Below are 19198 nucleotides of genomic sequence, written 5' to 3'. Positions count from 1 at the left end.
AGTTTTATGATGAAGATGAAGCAAAAATGTACAAGAAAGTTTAGGGAATTGATACTCTCTCAAGAGTTAAGCACTTTCTCTGGAAGCGTATCACGTATATAAAATATTGTTCCTAACAATGAAAGACTAAAGTCATGTGGCTAAGGAAAATGTCACAATCCAAGAATTAGGACAGAATCACTGGATACCACATGACAAACCTTATTCCTCTATATGTTGTGACGCAGCCATTAAAGAATTGTACTAATCCTAAGAAATTTTGCAGGAAAATTCGAGCAGGCGATGCTCCTATGTAGATGGATGCACAACTGTGAGACATGCTGAATGTCAGGGGTTGCTACAAGATATGAAATGGGTTGAAGAACTCAACCTACAATAAGTTAGTTTTGAACTGGATGCGCATGTCGTGGTGGAGGCGCTGACCAAAGATGCTGACAAGGCAGCATGAGAGAACCGTTATATTATTTTAGATATCAGGACTAAACTTCGCAAAAATCATTTATGGAAATGCAAGTTCATTTTAATAAGTCTGAGGATTCACTAGCAAAAAAACACTAGGATCTTTAGAGTTTGTAAGACTTGGCAAAACTTTCCACCAAATTTTGTTGTCTATGCAATACACGAGGAAGCAAATTTTGTAACTCAAACTCATTAAGCAATAAAATCTTTTCTCTTTGCATTAAAAAAGGTTTCACCTATTTGTCACCTACATTTTTCTTATTGGCCACCCACGTTGATTCCCACCTCCATTCTTCTTATTTACCACCCATATATTTCTTCATAAATCCTAAATACTACTCCTTGACTTTTTTATTTATACCTAACGTAAATCAATAACAAAACCCTAAACTTAGAAAATTTTCTTCTCCATATCTACCGGCAACCACCATCTTCTACTGATATCCACCAGCCGGCAAGCTACTTCTACTATTCCTCCACCCACCGACCACTACCTCCACTCACATTTTTTTTTAAATTCTTTCTTCTACCTTTGATTTGATTTTAGGTTGGTTAGACTTTAAAATCCTCTAAATTAACATGATCCCGCCACCATGAATAGCTATCAAACTTGGATAAAAAAACTATGAACGGCTAAGAGTACACCTGTTCTTGCTTTCTAACGTTTTGATTGTGTAGCCAAAGAATATTCATTCCACAAATTAATTTGAGTACTTCCAAAATTCATTGGCACTAAATCATATTCATCAGCACATTAAATAATTTAATTGTTGCGGGGTACTTTCACTAGTTTTGATAAATTTAATACGAGTATGAAAAATCGTAAAATTACAGCAAGATGCCTAATTAACGATAACATGATTCTCGTGATAGCAATGGTTTTACTCGCGGATTGATTTTCGTTTATTTCTTGAACATTGAATGATAATATATTAAGAAATAATTAGATTTTAATTTATAACTTAGGGTTAATAGTTTTTAATTTATAACTTAGGGTTAATGGTTTTAGATTAGTGAAGAAGAAGAAAACTAAGAGTGACAATAGTTATTGGTAAATTTAGTTTGACTTTTTAGGTGGTAAATAGGAGAAAGTAGAGTTATCTTAGAAATTGTGAGAGGAGTGGCAAATAGGAAAAACATGGGTGGTGAATAGGTAAAACCTTAAAAAAAAGTTTCATTGTCAAAATCAAATTAATGAATCAGTTAAAAAGAATCGGTCCAGAGAGGATATTTATCCCGCTAGCTAAACCCAAAATTGATCATAAGGTTGTGAAAATGTCCCGGACGTTACGGAAAAGATTGAAATGCCCCAAATTCATATCAAAATGCCCCATTCCGTTAATTTTACCTATAATAGTCAAAATGGGCATTTTGACAGATTTTGACTGGTCAAAAGTGTTATGAATGCTCTCTTTTGCCCTTCGACAGAAATAGCGCCCGACATGATGGTTTTATTTCTTAATTCATGAGTTGACATAATTTCAGTTTATCTGCGCTTTATCTTCTAATTGTGCACTTTATCTGTAGCCGTTAATTTGAAATGATGTAACTAGTGTCAAACGTGTCGCAATTCTAGTTAATAGGACACGCTGATCATTTGTAAAAAAAACAACAACTAATGTTTCGTTAAAACATATCCCTTCATCTGCATCTGTCCATTTTATAGAATTGCCACGTGTCGAAATCTCACCTGTTTTATACACGATGGGCAAATTGGCAGAAGCCAAAACAGTCCCCCTTATATCAGCTTATTTTTCATAAGAGTATAAATGTCATCTTATCACACGTGCGGGACCACATGTGTGTTAATTTGATCACTTAACCTTTTCTAACGGTAAAATTAACGGAATGAGACACTTTGATAAGATTTTGAGGCATTTCAATATTTTTCCTAACGTCGGTGGCATTTTCACAACCTTGGGATTGCATTTGCAATTTAACCCCAACACAAAGTAAGTAGAATTTTTATCCCAACAATTCTACGTTGATGCCCAATATAACCGGGAAAAATCCTGTGAGGGGTCGGACGAACGAGGGGCAATGCTTCTCTCCTCCTGCAATTTTAGTACGGTGGGTCACGAAGTATGGGATTTTCCACCAACTTTCACCTAAATAAAATTTAACCGAGGGGGAGAATTTCTTTAGGTATGGCTTGACCTCCCCGGCCGGAGAAAAGAAGTTCCAAAAATCAAAACAAAAGAGCGGCACTTAGCCTAAATAAATTTATGAATCTTTCTTAAATATTCCAAACTAGAACCCGACTTGAATTCTAGGCTATGTAAACTGTGGATTTATGATCATCCCCAATCAACCGATCAATTTCAGTAATTTCAGAATTACAATCCCGATTCATACCTCGTCCTTTTGAGTTATCTCAATCATCATATACCCGATCCACTACCATTAATCTCCAATCAATTATTCATAATTTTCAGTTTTGATTTTGATAATGGCGGGCGTGAGAAAGAGGAAAAGTTCAGCCATCGATGATGGTGAGAAGAAGTCGAAAATCAAACAAGTTGATGTAGAAGAAGAAGAAAGAGCAATTGTTGTGGATGAAAGTAAAAGTCTTCCAGAGGAATTGTGGATTGAAAACATTTTGACGAGATTACCAGCAGCTCGGACTCTAGCCATATGCAGTTTGGTGAGTAAGTTATGGTACAATTCAATTTACAAAGACAATAGATTTGCTGCCATTCATAATTTTCAGACAGAAACAAGAGTAGTCTAATCTTTAATCTCCATGTGTTTAGGGGTGGCTTAGATAATGCTTATTTTTTTTAGTTTAGAAGAAGAACACAGTGATGATAATCATCTTGATCCTAAATTTCTCGCTCATCTAATAACCCCCGAGGAACATATGAACTAGTAGGTTATGCAAATGGTTTAGCATGTATTAAAATAGCGAGTATGCCTGATGATGTTGTGGGTTCAATTGTTGTGGTTAATCCCACCAGGTCTCAAACACTAACCTTCTCCTATGTTACTCCAACTGGGGGATACATATACTTGTGTCATGGGTTTGGTTTTGATTCATTATCTCAAGTATACAAGGCTGTAATTGTTTTTAATTCAAAAGACAACGAAGAGTTTCTTTGCATGATCATTACACTGGGAACGTGTTCGTGGAGAAACGTAGTGACTAAGACTTCTGAAATGTCACCTCCACCTGGTTCTTCTTCACCTTTCCCTAGTCGAATGGTAACTAGAGTTTCAAGATCGTTTTGTAGATCAGCTACCTTTTGCGGGGGTGATCTTCTTTGGAGGACGACTAATGAAGTCGATAATGATTGTGAGATTGAAATGCTGCTCTCGTTCGACCTCCATAGGGAGAAGATTCACTTCATTCGACTCCCGGCTGAGTGTACTCTGACCCCGGCAACAATGAATGCGCATCAATATTTAGGAGTTGATCATCTTCTGGAGTTTAAAGGATATCCTTGTATAGCACGTTCTGAGAAGATAATGCTAAGCAACAGTGATCATTGCGGTCATCATTGTGGCTATCAGAGTAACTTTGGTTGTTGTTGTTGTTGCAAGGTTCATATGTATATATTGAAGGACAAGCTCAACCAAGTATGGGTCAGGGAGGAGACTTTCGATGTTCAGATTAAGGGTCAGGAAGGTTTACTAACAGGTCCCCTCTGTTGTTACTTTGACAGCACTAGTGCTGTTACACCTCCTACACATATATTGACTCTCTCCGATCAGGTGCTATTGTACTGGTTTAATGGGGAATGTCTTATACTCTACAATTTGCTGGAGAAATATCTCAAGGTGGTAAAATGCTCTCACTCCTATCCTGGGATTTTTCCAACTAAGATGAATACAAAACTAGGCCGTTGTATTGGTGATGATAATAATATTTATTGCCCGTACATGGACTATCAGCTGCACGCTCAAGTGGAGAATCTTGTTTCTATGAAAACCTTCATTCCCAAAGGAGCTAAAACTAGTCAATATGATTGTTTTGAAGATTTGCAACATGCTGTCAGAGGCAACATACCGGCAGGATGGGTGGTTACGGGAAGAGAATCATTGAATTGTTATGCTTTCCGCAAGGACAAAGAGACTGATGATGAACTGAGCAAGAATGTTGAAGGTCACCACCCCAATGGAAGTTGTAGGTCAAAGAAGAGCAGTGAGGTACAATCAACGGGTTTTGAATTGTCTGAGCTAATGAGTGCATGCGAAACTATGATTCCTGTTGTTGAGAAGGTGTTAGTTACGAGTGTTCCTGTCCCACTCCCAGTTGAAGAATGGATGGGTGTGCTCAATAGCATGCCAGATTTGGAAGTCGGTTTGTATTTGGATGCCATAGATATTCTCGATAGTGATTCAGGCCGTGCAAGCACTTTTATGGTTTTAACTCCAGGTTTACGGAGGAGGTGGTTGATGGAAAACTCAGGCCTTTCCCAGGCCTGTTTAGCATACGAGTATGAGTACGAGTTCTGTGTTTGGTGGATAATATCTGTGACACTCTGTGTGTTGCAGAGTGTTTACATTGTCTTTTGTTTTTTACATTATAGGGAAAAAAGGCAAATTCCCTTCTCTTTAAAACAAAACAAAAAGACGCAAAACGAAAGAAACTTAGAGAATGATATAACTCACCTTTCTTTTTTCAGGTGAAGGTCTTGAATCTCTTTATTAGTTTGAGATGCTAAATGTGTGGGGCTTACTGACCCCACCCATGCGTGTTTAAAGTCTCAGTCCTTTGTTTAGGTGGTAGATACCAAGGTAGCTAGTTCAATAAATTGGTAGTTGGTTTTGGTAGTCAGTTGGCAGAGCTGTGTTTAGGCTTGGTGACCATCACTTTCTCAATTTCTTGCTGTAAATGTTTCTTCTGATTAGGTCCACTATTCTCATGTGAAGTTATGGTTTACTGCATCCAGTTAAAGGCTCATGTTTAGTGATTGTCATTTTCTTTCTTTGTTACTGCACACATTAATTGAGATCTTTCTCGAGACATTGAATGGGTTATATATACAAGTAGTAGTATGAAGAATATAGAGTCTACTGAAGTACTACTGCATCTTTAAGATTTCTTAAGGACATAAACATGGTTTACCGAAAAGAAATTCAGATATCTGCTTCCTCTTTGTTTTCTTGTTTTGGGTTTTTGTTCTTAGCACTAATGGAATAGGAGGATTATCTGCAGTAGATAAGATTGATGATAATGGTTTTTCATCGACGTTGAAGACATGCAATTTCCCTGCGGTTTTCAATTTTGGAGATTCAAATTCAGATACTGGAGGTATATCAGCAGCATTTTATGCGATTGGTACTCGTCTGGAAGGGCCTGCGATGGTCGTCTTGTCGTGGATTTCATGGGTAAGCAGTGCAACTGCTCTGTTTAAGATTTGCTAATTTACTTAATGCAGTCAGATTTGCAATACATATTTTCCAGTAGTCACAATACACTAATGATATTTTGTTGCTGCATGCTAATGATGCCGGACGATTGCAATCTCGGTGGATGCTGCAGCCGAGGAATTGGGTTTAGCCTACTTAAGAGCATATCTGGACTCACTTGCATTGGGTAGTTTCAAAAATGGAGCCAATTTTGCAACCGGAGGATCACCCATTTGAAAAGACAAGGGTTATTGCCCATTACGCGCAGATTGCTCAACTCCGACAATTTAAAGCTTGAACCATTGACATTGTTAACTCTACCCAACAGGAAAAGGTCAGAATCAATTGTACCCTTCACATCATTTTTGACATCTTTTATTTTTGTAAAGCTGTACAAAGATCATTTTGGTTTAAGATTTTGTCTCTGACCTAGTTTTTACAGCTTTGAACATATTGTTCTCTATGTTCAGGTAAAGCCGATTTACCGAAACCAGAAGATTTCTCCAAGGCTTTATACACATTCGACATTGGACAAAACGATCTTCAATTTGGTTTATCTACATCAGAAGGAGCACGTGCTCCAATTCCTGATATCCTTGATCAATTCGCCACAACAGTACAGGTAGTGAGGTAGGTATAGAGAAACTAGCATCATAGGCATTTGGTAGTGACAACTTATGCCATGGTTCTCTAATGTACTTTTTATTTTTGTCGCAGCAACTTTACAGTGAAGGTGCAATGACCTATTGGGTGTTTACCTTGCAACAACAAATACTACTATGGCAAGGAGCCGTTGGACAAGAATGGGTGTGTAATATCTTTGAATGAGATAGCTTAAGAATTCAATAGGCAACTCAAGTCCAAGTTAGCCCAACTCAAGGCCAACCTCACTGGTGCAGCCTTCACATATGTTGATGCTTATACGGCTAAATACAACCTTATCAACTCTGCCAAGGATCTAGGTAAGAAATTACTAAATCTTGCAAACTTAATTATAGAGGTTGCTGGTTAAAAGTTGGTCAGTGATTAATCGTCAGATATTGAACAGGTAATTTCGTGATGATGATTGCAGGTTTTGTTGACCCCCTCGGCTTTTGCTGCTGTCCTGAGAAGGTAGTTGTAAACGGGACGGTGTATGGCGGCCCTTTTGCGAATCCATTGAAACATATTAGCTGGGATGTTATACATTATTTGGAGGCAGCTAATGAATGGGTTGCTAATTAAGTTCATATTAAATGGCTCTATGTCAGACACATCAATTCCGATCAATCAAGCTTGTACATCCCCAAGTAAATTGGTGCAACCTATTAGCAATCTTGCATATAGTTCAGTGCCTGTACAACTTTTTGTTTTTTACCATAACATTTCACGTAGATGAACATTAAGTCTATCTCAGTTTCTAATCTTTATCTACTCAATGAACGGTTTCACCATCGATCTCAGAAATGTCCAGGTATTCGTGTATCGAGAGGGTCAGCTTTTGAAGAATCCTTTAAACAACATTTAGCTTCATTTGTTTATGAGAACTCCTGTCATTTAATTCTACTGTTCAGTATAGAAACTTGAACCTCGATACGTATTATTCGTAATTGGAACACTAACCTGCAGCGACTACCAAATCAATTGCAACAGTGCGCTGTCTAGCATATGTTAACTTGTACAAGCTAGCAGTCTCTACGCAAACTAGTTCATATGGCAACGTAATAACAAGATTCACAAATGGAAACCAGTAATTTATTTATTCAAGATAATACTCAAATTCAACAGAAGTTCAAGAAAAAACTTCGAAAATCTTAATTCAAACAATTCAAGATTGTACGACTTATAAAAGAATAAAATACTCAAATGCTCTTAACTTCAGCCCATAAACTCTTTCAGCACCAATTTCTTCCTTCCTGCCAAGAGTGCAAAGAAAATCCAAGTCAGTTATCAAAAAAATGAAGATTAATGCAATATATTCTAATAAAGATAAAAACTGACAGTGCAAGCTAAAATGTGCAAATAAGAGGAGTTCATTCCCTAGGAGTCTGAACTGAAGTAATATACAGTATCAAGATACAAAAAATGACAAGCTAATTTTACCATTTGCTATCTCCCAACATAAGTGCCAGAGCCGAGTGATACTAGGCTCTCAAAATGATTCTCAACATCATGCAACCTTCTTAAACCGTTAATCTTTGGTTTTCTAAGTCTCGCACGCTTCGGCTCATATAAAAATAAATCATATTCAGCACATATTAGATACTTATGGTCCTCATCATTCTTGAAAGACCACATCGGACTTATTAAGCAACGGTCCCTAAACTGCCTGTTCATAATGCCAAAATGTTTAGTCCAAGAACCATGCACTCCACAATCCCGCATTACCCACAGATCAAGCTTAGAATCATCATGAGATAGAACACAGAGACATCCTTCAGCACTCCCAGACTCCTAAAGATGTGTTCATTCTCCAAAGGTTCTTTCGCTAATTGCATTTCCTGGAAACTTTCGTTGCTGACATCCAAAGAGATTATGACTTCATATCTCTCCACAACATGGGTATCAGTTAACTTGCATTACCAACCTAACCAATGAAAATTTCCATTGGCAAGGACCCCAACTTTTTGCTCATTATGAAAGCAATAAGGTATGTCTTCAATACTTCTCCAAGAATTCGATCCTAGCATATACACATCAACTAAACAAAACATACTACCAGTACCAGGTAGCTCTATAACCTTAAATAATTTGTAGTCATCAATGGTAGAATCATACCCAAAAGCATAAGCTGTCTCTTCATCTATTTCTTCATTCGGTGAATCCGTTATAACCTTATACTCTTTGGTGCATGGATTCCAAACACATAACATATCTGAAACCCGCATACAAATCAGACCATGGCAACAACCCAGCAAGACAATATCCTGACCTAATGATCTGAATGGATAATCATATTCTATAGCATTTCTAACGACCATATCATTTCTGGAAAATCGGGATGATAGTGCATCATAAGCTACAGAACAAATAATCATGGGATCAGAACTACACCGCTTTCTTCCTATAAGCATGAGGTTATAATTTTTTTTCTCCATAATAAGGTTATTAAGGTGTGATGTAATGAAACTTTGGCTCGAGATTGTTGAGTTCCAAGATTTACAAACACACTTACATGATAATAGTGATTTTGCTGGTACCCATAATAGGATATCAAGGTAAAGTTCATCTGGAATGCTTGACATTGCTTCTCCTTGCGCTTCCGATTTCTTTCTTTCTTGGAGATTCAGAATAGAAATTAAAGATTTTTCTGCCGCAGCTATGAAGGATGATATGTCAGTTTAATATCTTAGTTCTAGATTTTGGGTTTTGGTATTACCATAATGGGGAGATTTTTGGGAGTTAATATCTATAAGTAACAGAATAGGAAAGAGTTGAATAACTTGAATTACGCACAAAATGAGGGAACTGTTTTAGTACGTGTGATAATGGCCAGGATTGTTGTGAACACGTAGATTAATGTCATCCGAGTATTCACAAACAATGCGCGCAGAGTCACGATAATATAGTAAATAGGCTGCGCCTGAAGGGAATGGATTGGTAATGTCAAATCCTTGACTCAGAGTTCTAATACTCTTCCTCATCTCATCAACTACAATCATTGTCCTTGGCTCATACAATAAGATAAATAGTGGACAAAGTATAAAATGTACGAACATGATATGCCATAAGTAACGAATTGAATATATAAAGTACAGATGCATGAACATAGACGAAACGATTAACTTTAATGATTCTCACTCAGATCTATGTCTCCGGGATTGGGTTTTTCATTATATGTGTGAAGGTTACAGAAATAGTCAAATGACTTTGAGACCAATATAAGCCTGCGTAGCAGGAGGAAACTCACTTACACTCTCTATTTCTCTCTCTCTCTCTCTCCTATTCTCTTCTCAATGTTCCTCCCCCCCTCTCTTCACTTGGGAGAGGGGTATATATAGGGTGGTTACGTGGGGTCCACTTCTGAGGCCCTTTATAACCTTATCCTCTTATGTCTTGTGCCGCTTACGCAGAGGTCTTCGTGTTCTTGGTCTTCTCTGCGCAGAGTCATGAATATTCAGTGCTATATGCGCTTCCTCCACAGGCTGACTGACATGTATGCTGTTTGAGGGTATTTAATGCGGGTAGTTGAGATGTCTGTCCACGGTAGACAACTGTCCTCTGCCCCTTTCTTGTCTGTCTCAGTCTGACTATCCTCAGCCGTAGATCTTAGATCTTTCTGGGGATAGGGTAAAGTGAATCTTGGGTTATCCTTCAGTGCTTCTCAGTGTTCTAGTGCTTCCATCTTCCTCGATCCTCTATCGTTGGATCTGGTGGGTGGCGACGCTATCTTGATAAGGCGCGTCTCTTGGCTGTCCACGTGTGATATCATATCTTGATGTTCTCAGCCGCATGTCCTCCACATGTGTTTTTGTGGACACGTGGCGGAAGATGAAATGTGTACCTAAAATTTTCCCCTTTTCATCCTACTGGGCGGTTAGTCGAAGTGGGAAGAAAAAACGTGTTACTCTCTTCATCTTCTCTTTGTTATTTTCCTAGATTTTAGGGCACGTTCCCCACTATTTGCAATAACTTCTTCTTGGGTAGTGGGGCGGTTTTATTTCTCTTTGTATATATATAGAGAAGGAATATGGAAATTCTCTAGTTATAAATTTCATTCCTTCTCTTTCCTCAGAACTTTTGTTTTCTGCTTTTGTTTCCTTGTTATTAATTGTTGCTGTTGCTGCTGTTGTTTTTGTCTTTGTTGCTGCTGTTGTTGTCGTTCCTCGGAGCTTTTCTGCTGTTACTGTTGTTGTTCCTCGAATCTTTCTTTACGACCCTGATTTTACCTTTATAGGTAAGTGGTTCTACTGTGTTTGATTATCTTTTGAAAAATATGTTCGTTTTCTGTTGCTGCTATATGTGTTTGTGATGAAGAACATGTATATAGATGTATGTATGATTGCCCCTATTCGTCATTATAAATAGTAATAATATCGTCCTTCGTGCATGGTTGCCCATATTTGGTATTTCCTCTTTTTATTTAGGTTTTGTTCTTATTTTCCATCTGGTTCATGATTATGAAAAACTGGATACAATTGGGTTTTGTATCCGCGGAAATCTGAAACTTGTTTGTGTACCACGCAGACATGGCTGATCATCCGGGGGTTTCTTATCAAACTCCACCGCCTAGTCCGCGTAAATCTCCTCCACGTAGGGATCCTGATGTTTCTCCGCTTGGTGGAGGTTCGTCTAAATCTTCCCAAGGTGATGCCCGCGGTCATAGGGTTTCGTCTTCTTCTGGTCAGAGGCGCTTAACTTCTAAGAGGAGCGAGTCGCATAAAGGGAATAAGCAGAAGGGGGACCGGCCAAAAGAGACTCCTGGATCCCGGTATGTTGTTTCTCGTCCCTCAGGTAATCCGCGTGATGACCCTAAGAGAACGCGGTATGTCCTACCTCTTCGGTCAGTGGCGACTCCTTCCGCGTCTCACCAACATCCTCTACCTCCCCCTCCAGTGTCTCAACCCAAGGGGAGGTCTTCGAAAGAATTGATTTCGAAGACTGATGCATCTAAGGTTCAGCCTAAGAGAAAAACTTTCGATAGAAACCCTTCGAAGAATTCTGCGCCTGATCCAGTGGAGGAGGAGGATATTTCTCAAGAGATACGCAGTGTCGCTGTTGGGGAGAAGAAAGTGACCTTCAAACATATTGATCTGGAGGTTTTCAAGGAAAAACATGGTCTTCAACTATTCGATGTTCGTTTTTACGCTGCTGATGATGATATTACTTATGAGATAATATCGACGTATAAGTTTGATGAATTTCATCTGCTGACCACGGTGGGGGCATTTGAAGCGGGTCTTATGTTGCCTTTGCACAAGTCTGGGGATTCTTTTTATTATGATGTGCTGGACGATCGAGAGGGTTCTTCGAAGAACACACACTGTCGCTCTATTTCCGAACTTCATGGGAATTATCTTCGTGCACTGAGGGAGTGTTATCTTCGGAGCAAAGGAGAGACAATGATGATTCTTTATGTTCCCAACACTGAGGAAAGGGAGTGGTATACGCCTGAGAATTTTAACAAGTCTTTCGGTGACTATATTAACAGTAGGAATCGTAAACCGTGGAGTGTGAGTCTCCGGAATATTGCCGCTCCTCGTGGTGAGATCCGCCTTCTGAGTGAAGTAAGTGGTGCTAAGGTGAAGTACGTCCCAGTTACGGAGAATTCTACTAACAAACTGGTGTTTCCTATTCATGAGCGGATCAAGCGTGATCATGACTATGAATGACAAGCAACTGTTATTGAGGTTGTTGGTCCCTGGGCTTGGGGGTGGGTTCCGGGTCCGCAAGGATGGCGTCCTACCGCAGATATCCAGATACGTACGGCTCCTCCTGCTCGTTATGGGAATTTCCGTCCTTGGCTTTCGAATTTTGAGGGCATGAATTTTCAATATGCCCTCGATGTTGTTGATGGATATGACGAAGAGAGTTCCGATGCTGATCTTCAGGCGAAGAATGCTGCGGTTTTCAAGGTAAGATTTATATATGCCTTGTCCTTTAGTTGAGGAAGTTTTAATTCTTTTCAAAGTCAGGGATTTTTATTCTTGTGCCTTGTCTTTTTAGGCGACGAAGAAGAGGAGGATAAATCCCAAGCAGTCCACCACCGCAACAATCGAGGAGGCGGAGGTTTATGAAGAAGTTAACAGTCCTGTGACTGAGCTTGGCGAGGATGAATATGTGTCTGACATAGAAGAGCGTATTGATACATCCCCTCCCGGTCATGATGATGATGAATTTGTTGAAGGGAATACTACCGCTGGTGGCAGCGGTTTTGGTGGTGAGATTAATCCCGCAGGGTGTCATGATGCTAGTGCCAATGCTAATCCTGCGGGTTGTAGTGATGCTAGTGATGATAGCACTGGCCTTGGTGATGAGGGTGCTGGTGGTGAAATTCCTGCTATGTATCAGGAGTTTTCCTTTGGTTGGATTTATTCTGCGGAGGATGGTTTTGACATAAACGCTTCCCTGGGCCTGGCTTCTGAGTTCAATATGCTTTCCCCCAATGATGATTGGGATGTTCTTGGTAATTCTAACAAGGTGGACAGGAAGGGTAAGGGATTCTTGGATGCTAGTGATGTTCCAGAGGGGAGCGATGCTAGAGACCTTCCAGATTTGGACACAGGAGTGGCCTCGAACTCTTCGGGTGCTAAATTCACGGACGTGGGTAAGGCCTCGGTTGGGTCTTCTGGATATTATTTTCCTGAGTCACTGATCCTGGAGGGTGATGATGCCATCTTAGATTGGTTTAAAAAGAAGAACTTGATGTTCGTACCCAATCCAGCTCCTGTGGTGGAGGGTGAGAAGAAATCTGACGCCTATACCCGTAAGATGATGCAATTGTCTCCCGAGGAACAGGTTGCAGTAGCGTGGGATAAGAATCTTCGCGCCTCGGAGGCTGCTCTAGTAGTCGACGCTCCCTCGACTGTTGCCGATATGATGACGTTGGCTGATGGGTATCAGTATGGGTCTCCCCAACAGCCGATGTTAGAGGTGAGTTCTCTTATCATTTTGCCTGGTATCAATTTTTAGAGTCAGGGTGTTCTAATCTTCTGATTCGCAGATGATGAGGAGTGAGCACTGTAATCACATGTTGTACCAATTTTTTAAGGCCAAATCCCTTAAGTTAGAGGCTAAGATTCGTCTTTGGGAAGAGGAGCTTACTGCGGCTGAGACTGTCATCGCTGATAGGGATAGGGAGATATGTGAGTTGAAGAGTCTCCTCAAGGATAAGGAGGAGGAGAAGCTTCGTAATGATCTTGCTATGGTTCGTAGTGAGTTGGAGGAAGCCAAGAAGAATTCTTCGGCTGTTACAGGTTTGATTATTTGTTCTCTTCCTTGTTGTTGTCCTTTACCGTAATTAGTGTTCTGTCTGAGTCTCCCTCCCCCACCCTATCTTCATTTGGTGGAGTTCCTGAGTTAGTATGGCTTCGGAAAGAGCGGCAGCGTCAGAAATCTCGCATCGCAGAGTTGGTAGAGAGGATAAAGAGCGAAGCTGATAAGTGGAATGCTCGTGCCGATGAACATAATTCTCTGGCAGAGAACTGGCGGGTCAGACGAGTCTAAATGATTGATTTGCAGAACCAATATAACAATGATCGTCGTTTGTTTGATGGAACGTTATTGTGGACGCGTGATAATCTTCGTGAATCTCGAGAACATGTCTCATCATTGGAAGCTAAAATCAATCTCTTGGAAGAAGAATTGCGTCAAGCTCGTTCTTCTCAGTCTTCTGATGTTAAATATTACCTTCAGCGTCTTGCTAGGGAGAGAGATGACGCTAGGGATGAGGATGGTGCTCTCAGCAAAGCTTTAGCTGCGTCTAGGGCTGATGTGGTACGCCAAGCTGAGGCTGAGAGGAATCTTGAAGTAAATATGTATCGGCTCAACAAGGGTCTGGAGGGTTTAAACAATGAGGTCAATCATCTTCGATACTTGGATTCAATGAAACAGGTAGAATTATATGCGAGTCAGTACGCCCTTTTAACCCTTCAAGCGGATTATAAGAAGTTGTCAGATGAGTATGATTTTCTTGGTGAAGCCCGTGATGCTGCTGTTAACGAATATGAAATAGCTTCGGCGAGAGTCGAAGGTATATGCTTGTATTATCTAGTGTTATTCTGCAATTTCCTGGACCTAACCATCTGCATTTTTCTTTTCCTTGCAGAGCTCCAGAGACAGCTTCGTACTGCAAATGAAGATCTTGCGGAGGCTCAATCTCGATTAGTGCATCAGGAAAGTCAGATTAATTATCATAAAGGTTTAGCTACAGCAAGGGACGAGGCTTCCCAAGCCGCTTCGAAGTAAGTGATTCGCCTTTCCTCGTTGTTGTCAAAGGCTGAGATGATGAATACTGTTATTGCGTACAAGGCTCGGTGTCATCTAGTGGAAGAGACCAACAAAATTCTGGATAGCATCGAGTATGATCTGAAGACCGAGCATGGCCTTATCAGGAACTATCCGCGACGTGAGAAACCCCTGCCCCCTGCATCTAGTTCTTCAGGCCCTTCCTCGGGTGGGAGCGTACCTTCAACGCAGAAGGGGAAAATTGCTAAACCTGCTGGTGGGGTTGAACCATCCAAGTAGATTTTTGTAGAGAGTTGATTTTTGTTGATTATGAGGCTTCGTGAGATTCCTTTTGTATTTTCTTGTTTCCGCGTACCATTGCCAAGCCTGTAATCAACGTTTAATGAATTGAAAATTGTTATGGTTAATTTGGAATATAACTGACTGTAATAAGGGATAGTGAAGTGTTTGGGTGTGAACCCGAAGATATGTGTGTCTTCGTGAACGCCTTGAGACCTGTCACCCCGCTGGATAATCCTGGGCAGAGGATTCCCAGACGGTGGGGGTCGGGGCAGCGTTCTAGGATATGAGTTGTTTGGAATGTACGTTCATTCCGTCGACCCGCTTCCATAAGTGTAAGTGAAGTGTTTGAGTGCGAACCCGAAGATATCTGTATCTTCGTGAACGTCTTGCGACCTGTCACCCCGATGGCTAATCCTGGGACAGAGGATTCCCAGACGGTGGGGGTTGGGGCATCGTTTTAGGATATGAGTTTTTTGGTATGTACGTTCATTCCGTCAACCCGCTGCCATAAGATTGGTTGGGTATCTCTTTCTGCTGGATGCCTTCCCCATGGTACTACACTTATAGACGCTGATAGAGAAGTCCCGAGAGATTGTAGGTGACTACTTTCCCCAAGGAAAATAGAACAACCATTAACACCAGTGTTTACGTGGTTCGACAGCAGAGTGTATACGTCCACGGGTGAAAGAGGGTTAAAGTGTTTATTCATTTTGTTGAGTTACATTTAAAAGAATTCCATTGATGAAATCTCTCAGGTAGCAAATAGTAAAAAACAGGAGGATGAAGTATTGACGCGGAGGCTGTATTTACAGGTGTAGGGTTCTCGTGAGGTGTTATATTTACACGCAGTCGTCTTGTTACTATGTTGCTCCATGTATTGACTATTTTTTGCCAAAAGTTTGCTTGATTGATAGGTTGAGGTTTGCTATTCCTCTCTCAGAGATAGAAACATGTCGATCGCAAGCGTCGTTTTCTTCTTCTGGCGTTCTTCACGTAGATGCAGGTCTGCGTTGCCCCTTACGGGTTGTATGGCTTGAGATATTTTGCATTCCATGGGTGTTTGAGGATCTCCCCTTTTAGGTTGCGCAGATAATAAAACCCATTTCCTGCAACATCATGTATGACGAAGGGTCCCCCCCATGTTGGTGCTAATTTGCCCCACTTCTTTTCTCGTTGGTATTGGGGAATGGTCCTCAACACATACTGCCCTTCTACGAAATTTCTAAGCTTAACCCTCTTATTATACTCCCTTGCTAGTTTCCTTTGATAGTTTTCCATTTTTTGTAGTGTTGCGTCCCTCCTCTCTTCTAGATCATCCAACCTTTCCAACATCATGTCCGCTGTGAGGTTCTTTTCCCATGCTTCAGTCTTCGTAGTTGGCATGATTATTTCTGTTGGGATAATAGCTTCGGCTCCATAGGTGAGTAAGAATGGAGATTCTCCCGTGGCTAATCTTCGAGTTGTCCTATAAGACCACAAAACGTTGTTTAGTTGCTCACACCAACACTTCTTGTATTCGTCCAACTGCTTTTTGAGGATGAGTGCGAGGGTTTTGTTTGTGGCTTCTTCCTGACCATTGCTTTGAGGGTAAATTGGTGTTGACTTGTTCTTTCGAATTTTGAAAGTATCGAAGAGTAAGTCGATGTTTTTTCCTTGGAATTGCTTGCCATTGTCAAATACAATCTCAGCTGGTATGCCAAACCGGCAAATGATGTTTTGAAAAATGAATGTGAAGACATCTACGTCTCGAATCCTTTCCAGGGCTTTAGCCTCTACCCATTTGCTGAAATAGTCCGTGGCCACTATCAAGAATCTTCTCTTCCTTGATCCTTCGATGAGGGGACCCACGATGTATATGCCCCATTTGAGAATGGCCAAGGGATGTCTACTGGATTTAACATTGTTGCTGGTGCGTGGATTTTTTTGGCGAAACGCTGGAGTTCTTCGCATCTTCGTGACATTCTTGCAGCGTCTCGTATCATTGTTGGCCAGTAATATCCTTGAGTTTTCGCCTTATCTGCTAGGGATCTCATTCCGCCGTGATTGCCTGCGTCGCCACGGTGTATGTCTTTCAAAATCAAATGTCCTTTGGATCTGGATAGGCAATGTAATAATGGTCCGAGAAAATATTTTTTGTACAAAATTTCTTTTCTCAGATCATATCTTCCTGCCTTTGACTGTGTTTTTCTGGCTTGCTTTAGATCTGAGGGTAGAATTCTTTCTTTTAGGAAAAGATGAATCTCAGATCTCCAATCTTCTTCTTTGCTGAAGTCTTCATCTTGAACTGCCTTGGCCATGATGTCATCTTCTTGGAAATCATCCGTGATGAGTTCTCCCACGTCATCATATGCAATATCTTCTTCTGCGTGGTTCCTCTGCTATGCAGCGCAGAGTTCTTGAATATCAATTGAAGGCTCGTAAATCCTGGTTACTTTGATTGCTTTGACGTCCTCGTTTCTGAGCATCGATGATATGTAGGCCATGGAATCCGCGTGTCTGAGTTCCTTCCTTTCCAGGTGTCGGAATTTGATGTTTGGGATTTGTGATGCAAGTGTTTGCACCAATCCATGTATGCTGACAATGTTCTGTCATAAACATTATATTGCAACCCTATTTGTCGGATGACCAGCTGTGAATCGCTTGTCAGACGCACGTCAGTTATGCCCATTTTTATTATCAACTGAAGGGCATGCACCACTGCTTCATATTCAACTATGTTGTTGGTATGCCCCTTGAATTCTAACATGAAAGCATGTATGATCTTGTCTCCTGTTGGGATGGTGATTACGATGCCTATCCCCGCCCCTTCTTTATTTTTCAACCCATCTACGAAGACTTCCCATTGCCTAGGATTTTTTGGTTCCAAGATGGCTATAGGGTCTTTACCTTCGTCCATTTCTGGTAGTCCTGCTGCCTTTCGTCCTTCGATGATGACTTCTTCGCAGTTATCCAATGGTGAGTCTGCTAGGAAATCTTCTAATACTTGTGACTTCTGAGAGTGATGTAGTTCATGGATGATATTGAATTGATCTAGGTGAGTATTCTATTTTGCAATTCTTCCTACTTTTCCTGCGTTTTTAAGGACTGCTTCTAGCGGAGCTTTGCATGGGACGCGGACGTAGTGAGTCGAAAAGTAAGTTCTGAGTTTCAGGGTTGCCCATAGTAACGCCAAGATGAGCTGCTCGATCTTCGTGTAGTTTATTTCTGATGCGTTCAGAGTCTTGCTGATGTAATAGATGGGCTGCTCTATCTTCGTGTTAGTTTTAACCAATACTGCGCTGACTGCATCTTCTATTGCTGCTATGTATAGTGCCAATACTTCATCAGGGTCTGGTCTTTGTAATATAGGGATCTCAGCCAGGTATTCTTTGATATTTCGAAAAGCTTCCTCACACTCTGTCGTCCGTTCGAATTTGCTTCCTTTTTTGAGAATGTTAAAAAAGTGCTTACATCTATCCGAGGACCTGGATATGAACCTCCCCAGTGCAGCCAGCGAACCGTTGAGTTTCTGAACCTCTTTTAAACTCTTTGGGGATGGCATTCTTACGATAGCTTCAATTTTAGCGGGATCGACTTCAATGCCCCTCTTCGTCACTAAATATCCAAGGAACTTTCCGGAAGTGACACCAAAAGTGCACTTCTCTGGGTTTACCTTCATGTTGTGCACTGTCATTGCTTGGAAAATATCTTTTAGGTCTTGGTGATGATCTTTGCGCATCTTGCTTTTAACGAGCATATCATCCACATATACTTCCAGCGTACTTCCAATCCATGGTTTGAAAATTGCATCCACCATTCTTTGGTAGGTTTCCCCTGCGTTTCGCAATCCAAAAGGCATTCTTACGTATCAATAGAGGCCGTGTGGTGTATATAATGATGTATGTTGTTTATCTTCTTATGATAGGAATAATTGATTGTATCCAGAGTATCCATCCATGAATGACATTTCTTCGTATCCTTCAACTGCCTCAACAAGTTGGTCAATGCTTGGCAGTGGATAGCTATCTTTAGGGCAAGCCTTGTTGAGGTTGGTGAAGTCGATGCATATCCTTACTCCGCCATTTTTCTTCGGTACGATGACCATGTTAGAGATCCATGTTGGGTACTTAACTTCTTTGATGAATCCTGCGTCTAGTAGTTTGCGGAGTTCCACTTCAACTGCTCGATGGTATTCTGGAGCTACTTTGTGCACCTTCTGCCTAAAAGGGGGGGGGGGGGG

At 40.8% G+C, this 19198-nt stretch overlaps 2 protein-coding genes and 1 pseudogene across 2 annotated transcripts; 2 read left to right on the top strand and 1 right to left on the bottom strand.

The window, feature by feature from the left end:
- The first annotated feature begins 2630 nt into the window (after positions 1–2630).
- Positions 2631–6138, top strand: LOC113331114. The gene is made up of 3 exons (XM_026577873.1): positions 2631–5084; positions 5659–5790; positions 5945–6138. The coding sequence occupies exons 1-3, from the start codon at positions 3370–3372 to the stop codon at positions 6000–6002; spliced, it is 1905 nt and encodes a 634-aa protein (XP_026433658.1). The 5' UTR covers positions 2631–3369; the 3' UTR covers positions 6003–6138.
- Positions 6011–7214, top strand: LOC113331388 (annotated as a pseudogene).
- A 419-nt stretch (positions 7215–7633) lies between these two features.
- LOC113331387 (F-box/kelch-repeat protein At3g23880-like) lies at positions 7634–9035 on the bottom strand. The gene is made up of 3 exons (XM_026578097.1): positions 8966–9035; positions 8383–8809; positions 7634–7706 (listed from the first exon to the last, which is right to left on the bottom strand). Exons 1-3 carry the CDS (start codon positions 9033–9035, stop codon positions 7634–7636), a joined length of 570 nt encoding a protein of 189 aa, XP_026433882.1.
- Between the last annotated feature and the right edge of the window lie 10163 nt (positions 9036–19198).

Source organism: Papaver somniferum, unplaced genomic scaffold (genome assembly GCF_003573695.1).
Source record: "Papaver somniferum cultivar HN1 unplaced genomic scaffold, ASM357369v1 unplaced-scaffold_125, whole genome shotgun sequence".
Classification (NCBI taxonomy): Eukaryota; Viridiplantae; Streptophyta; class Magnoliopsida; order Ranunculales; family Papaveraceae; genus Papaver; species Papaver somniferum.
This window is presented reverse-complemented; position numbering and strand designations above follow the sequence as displayed.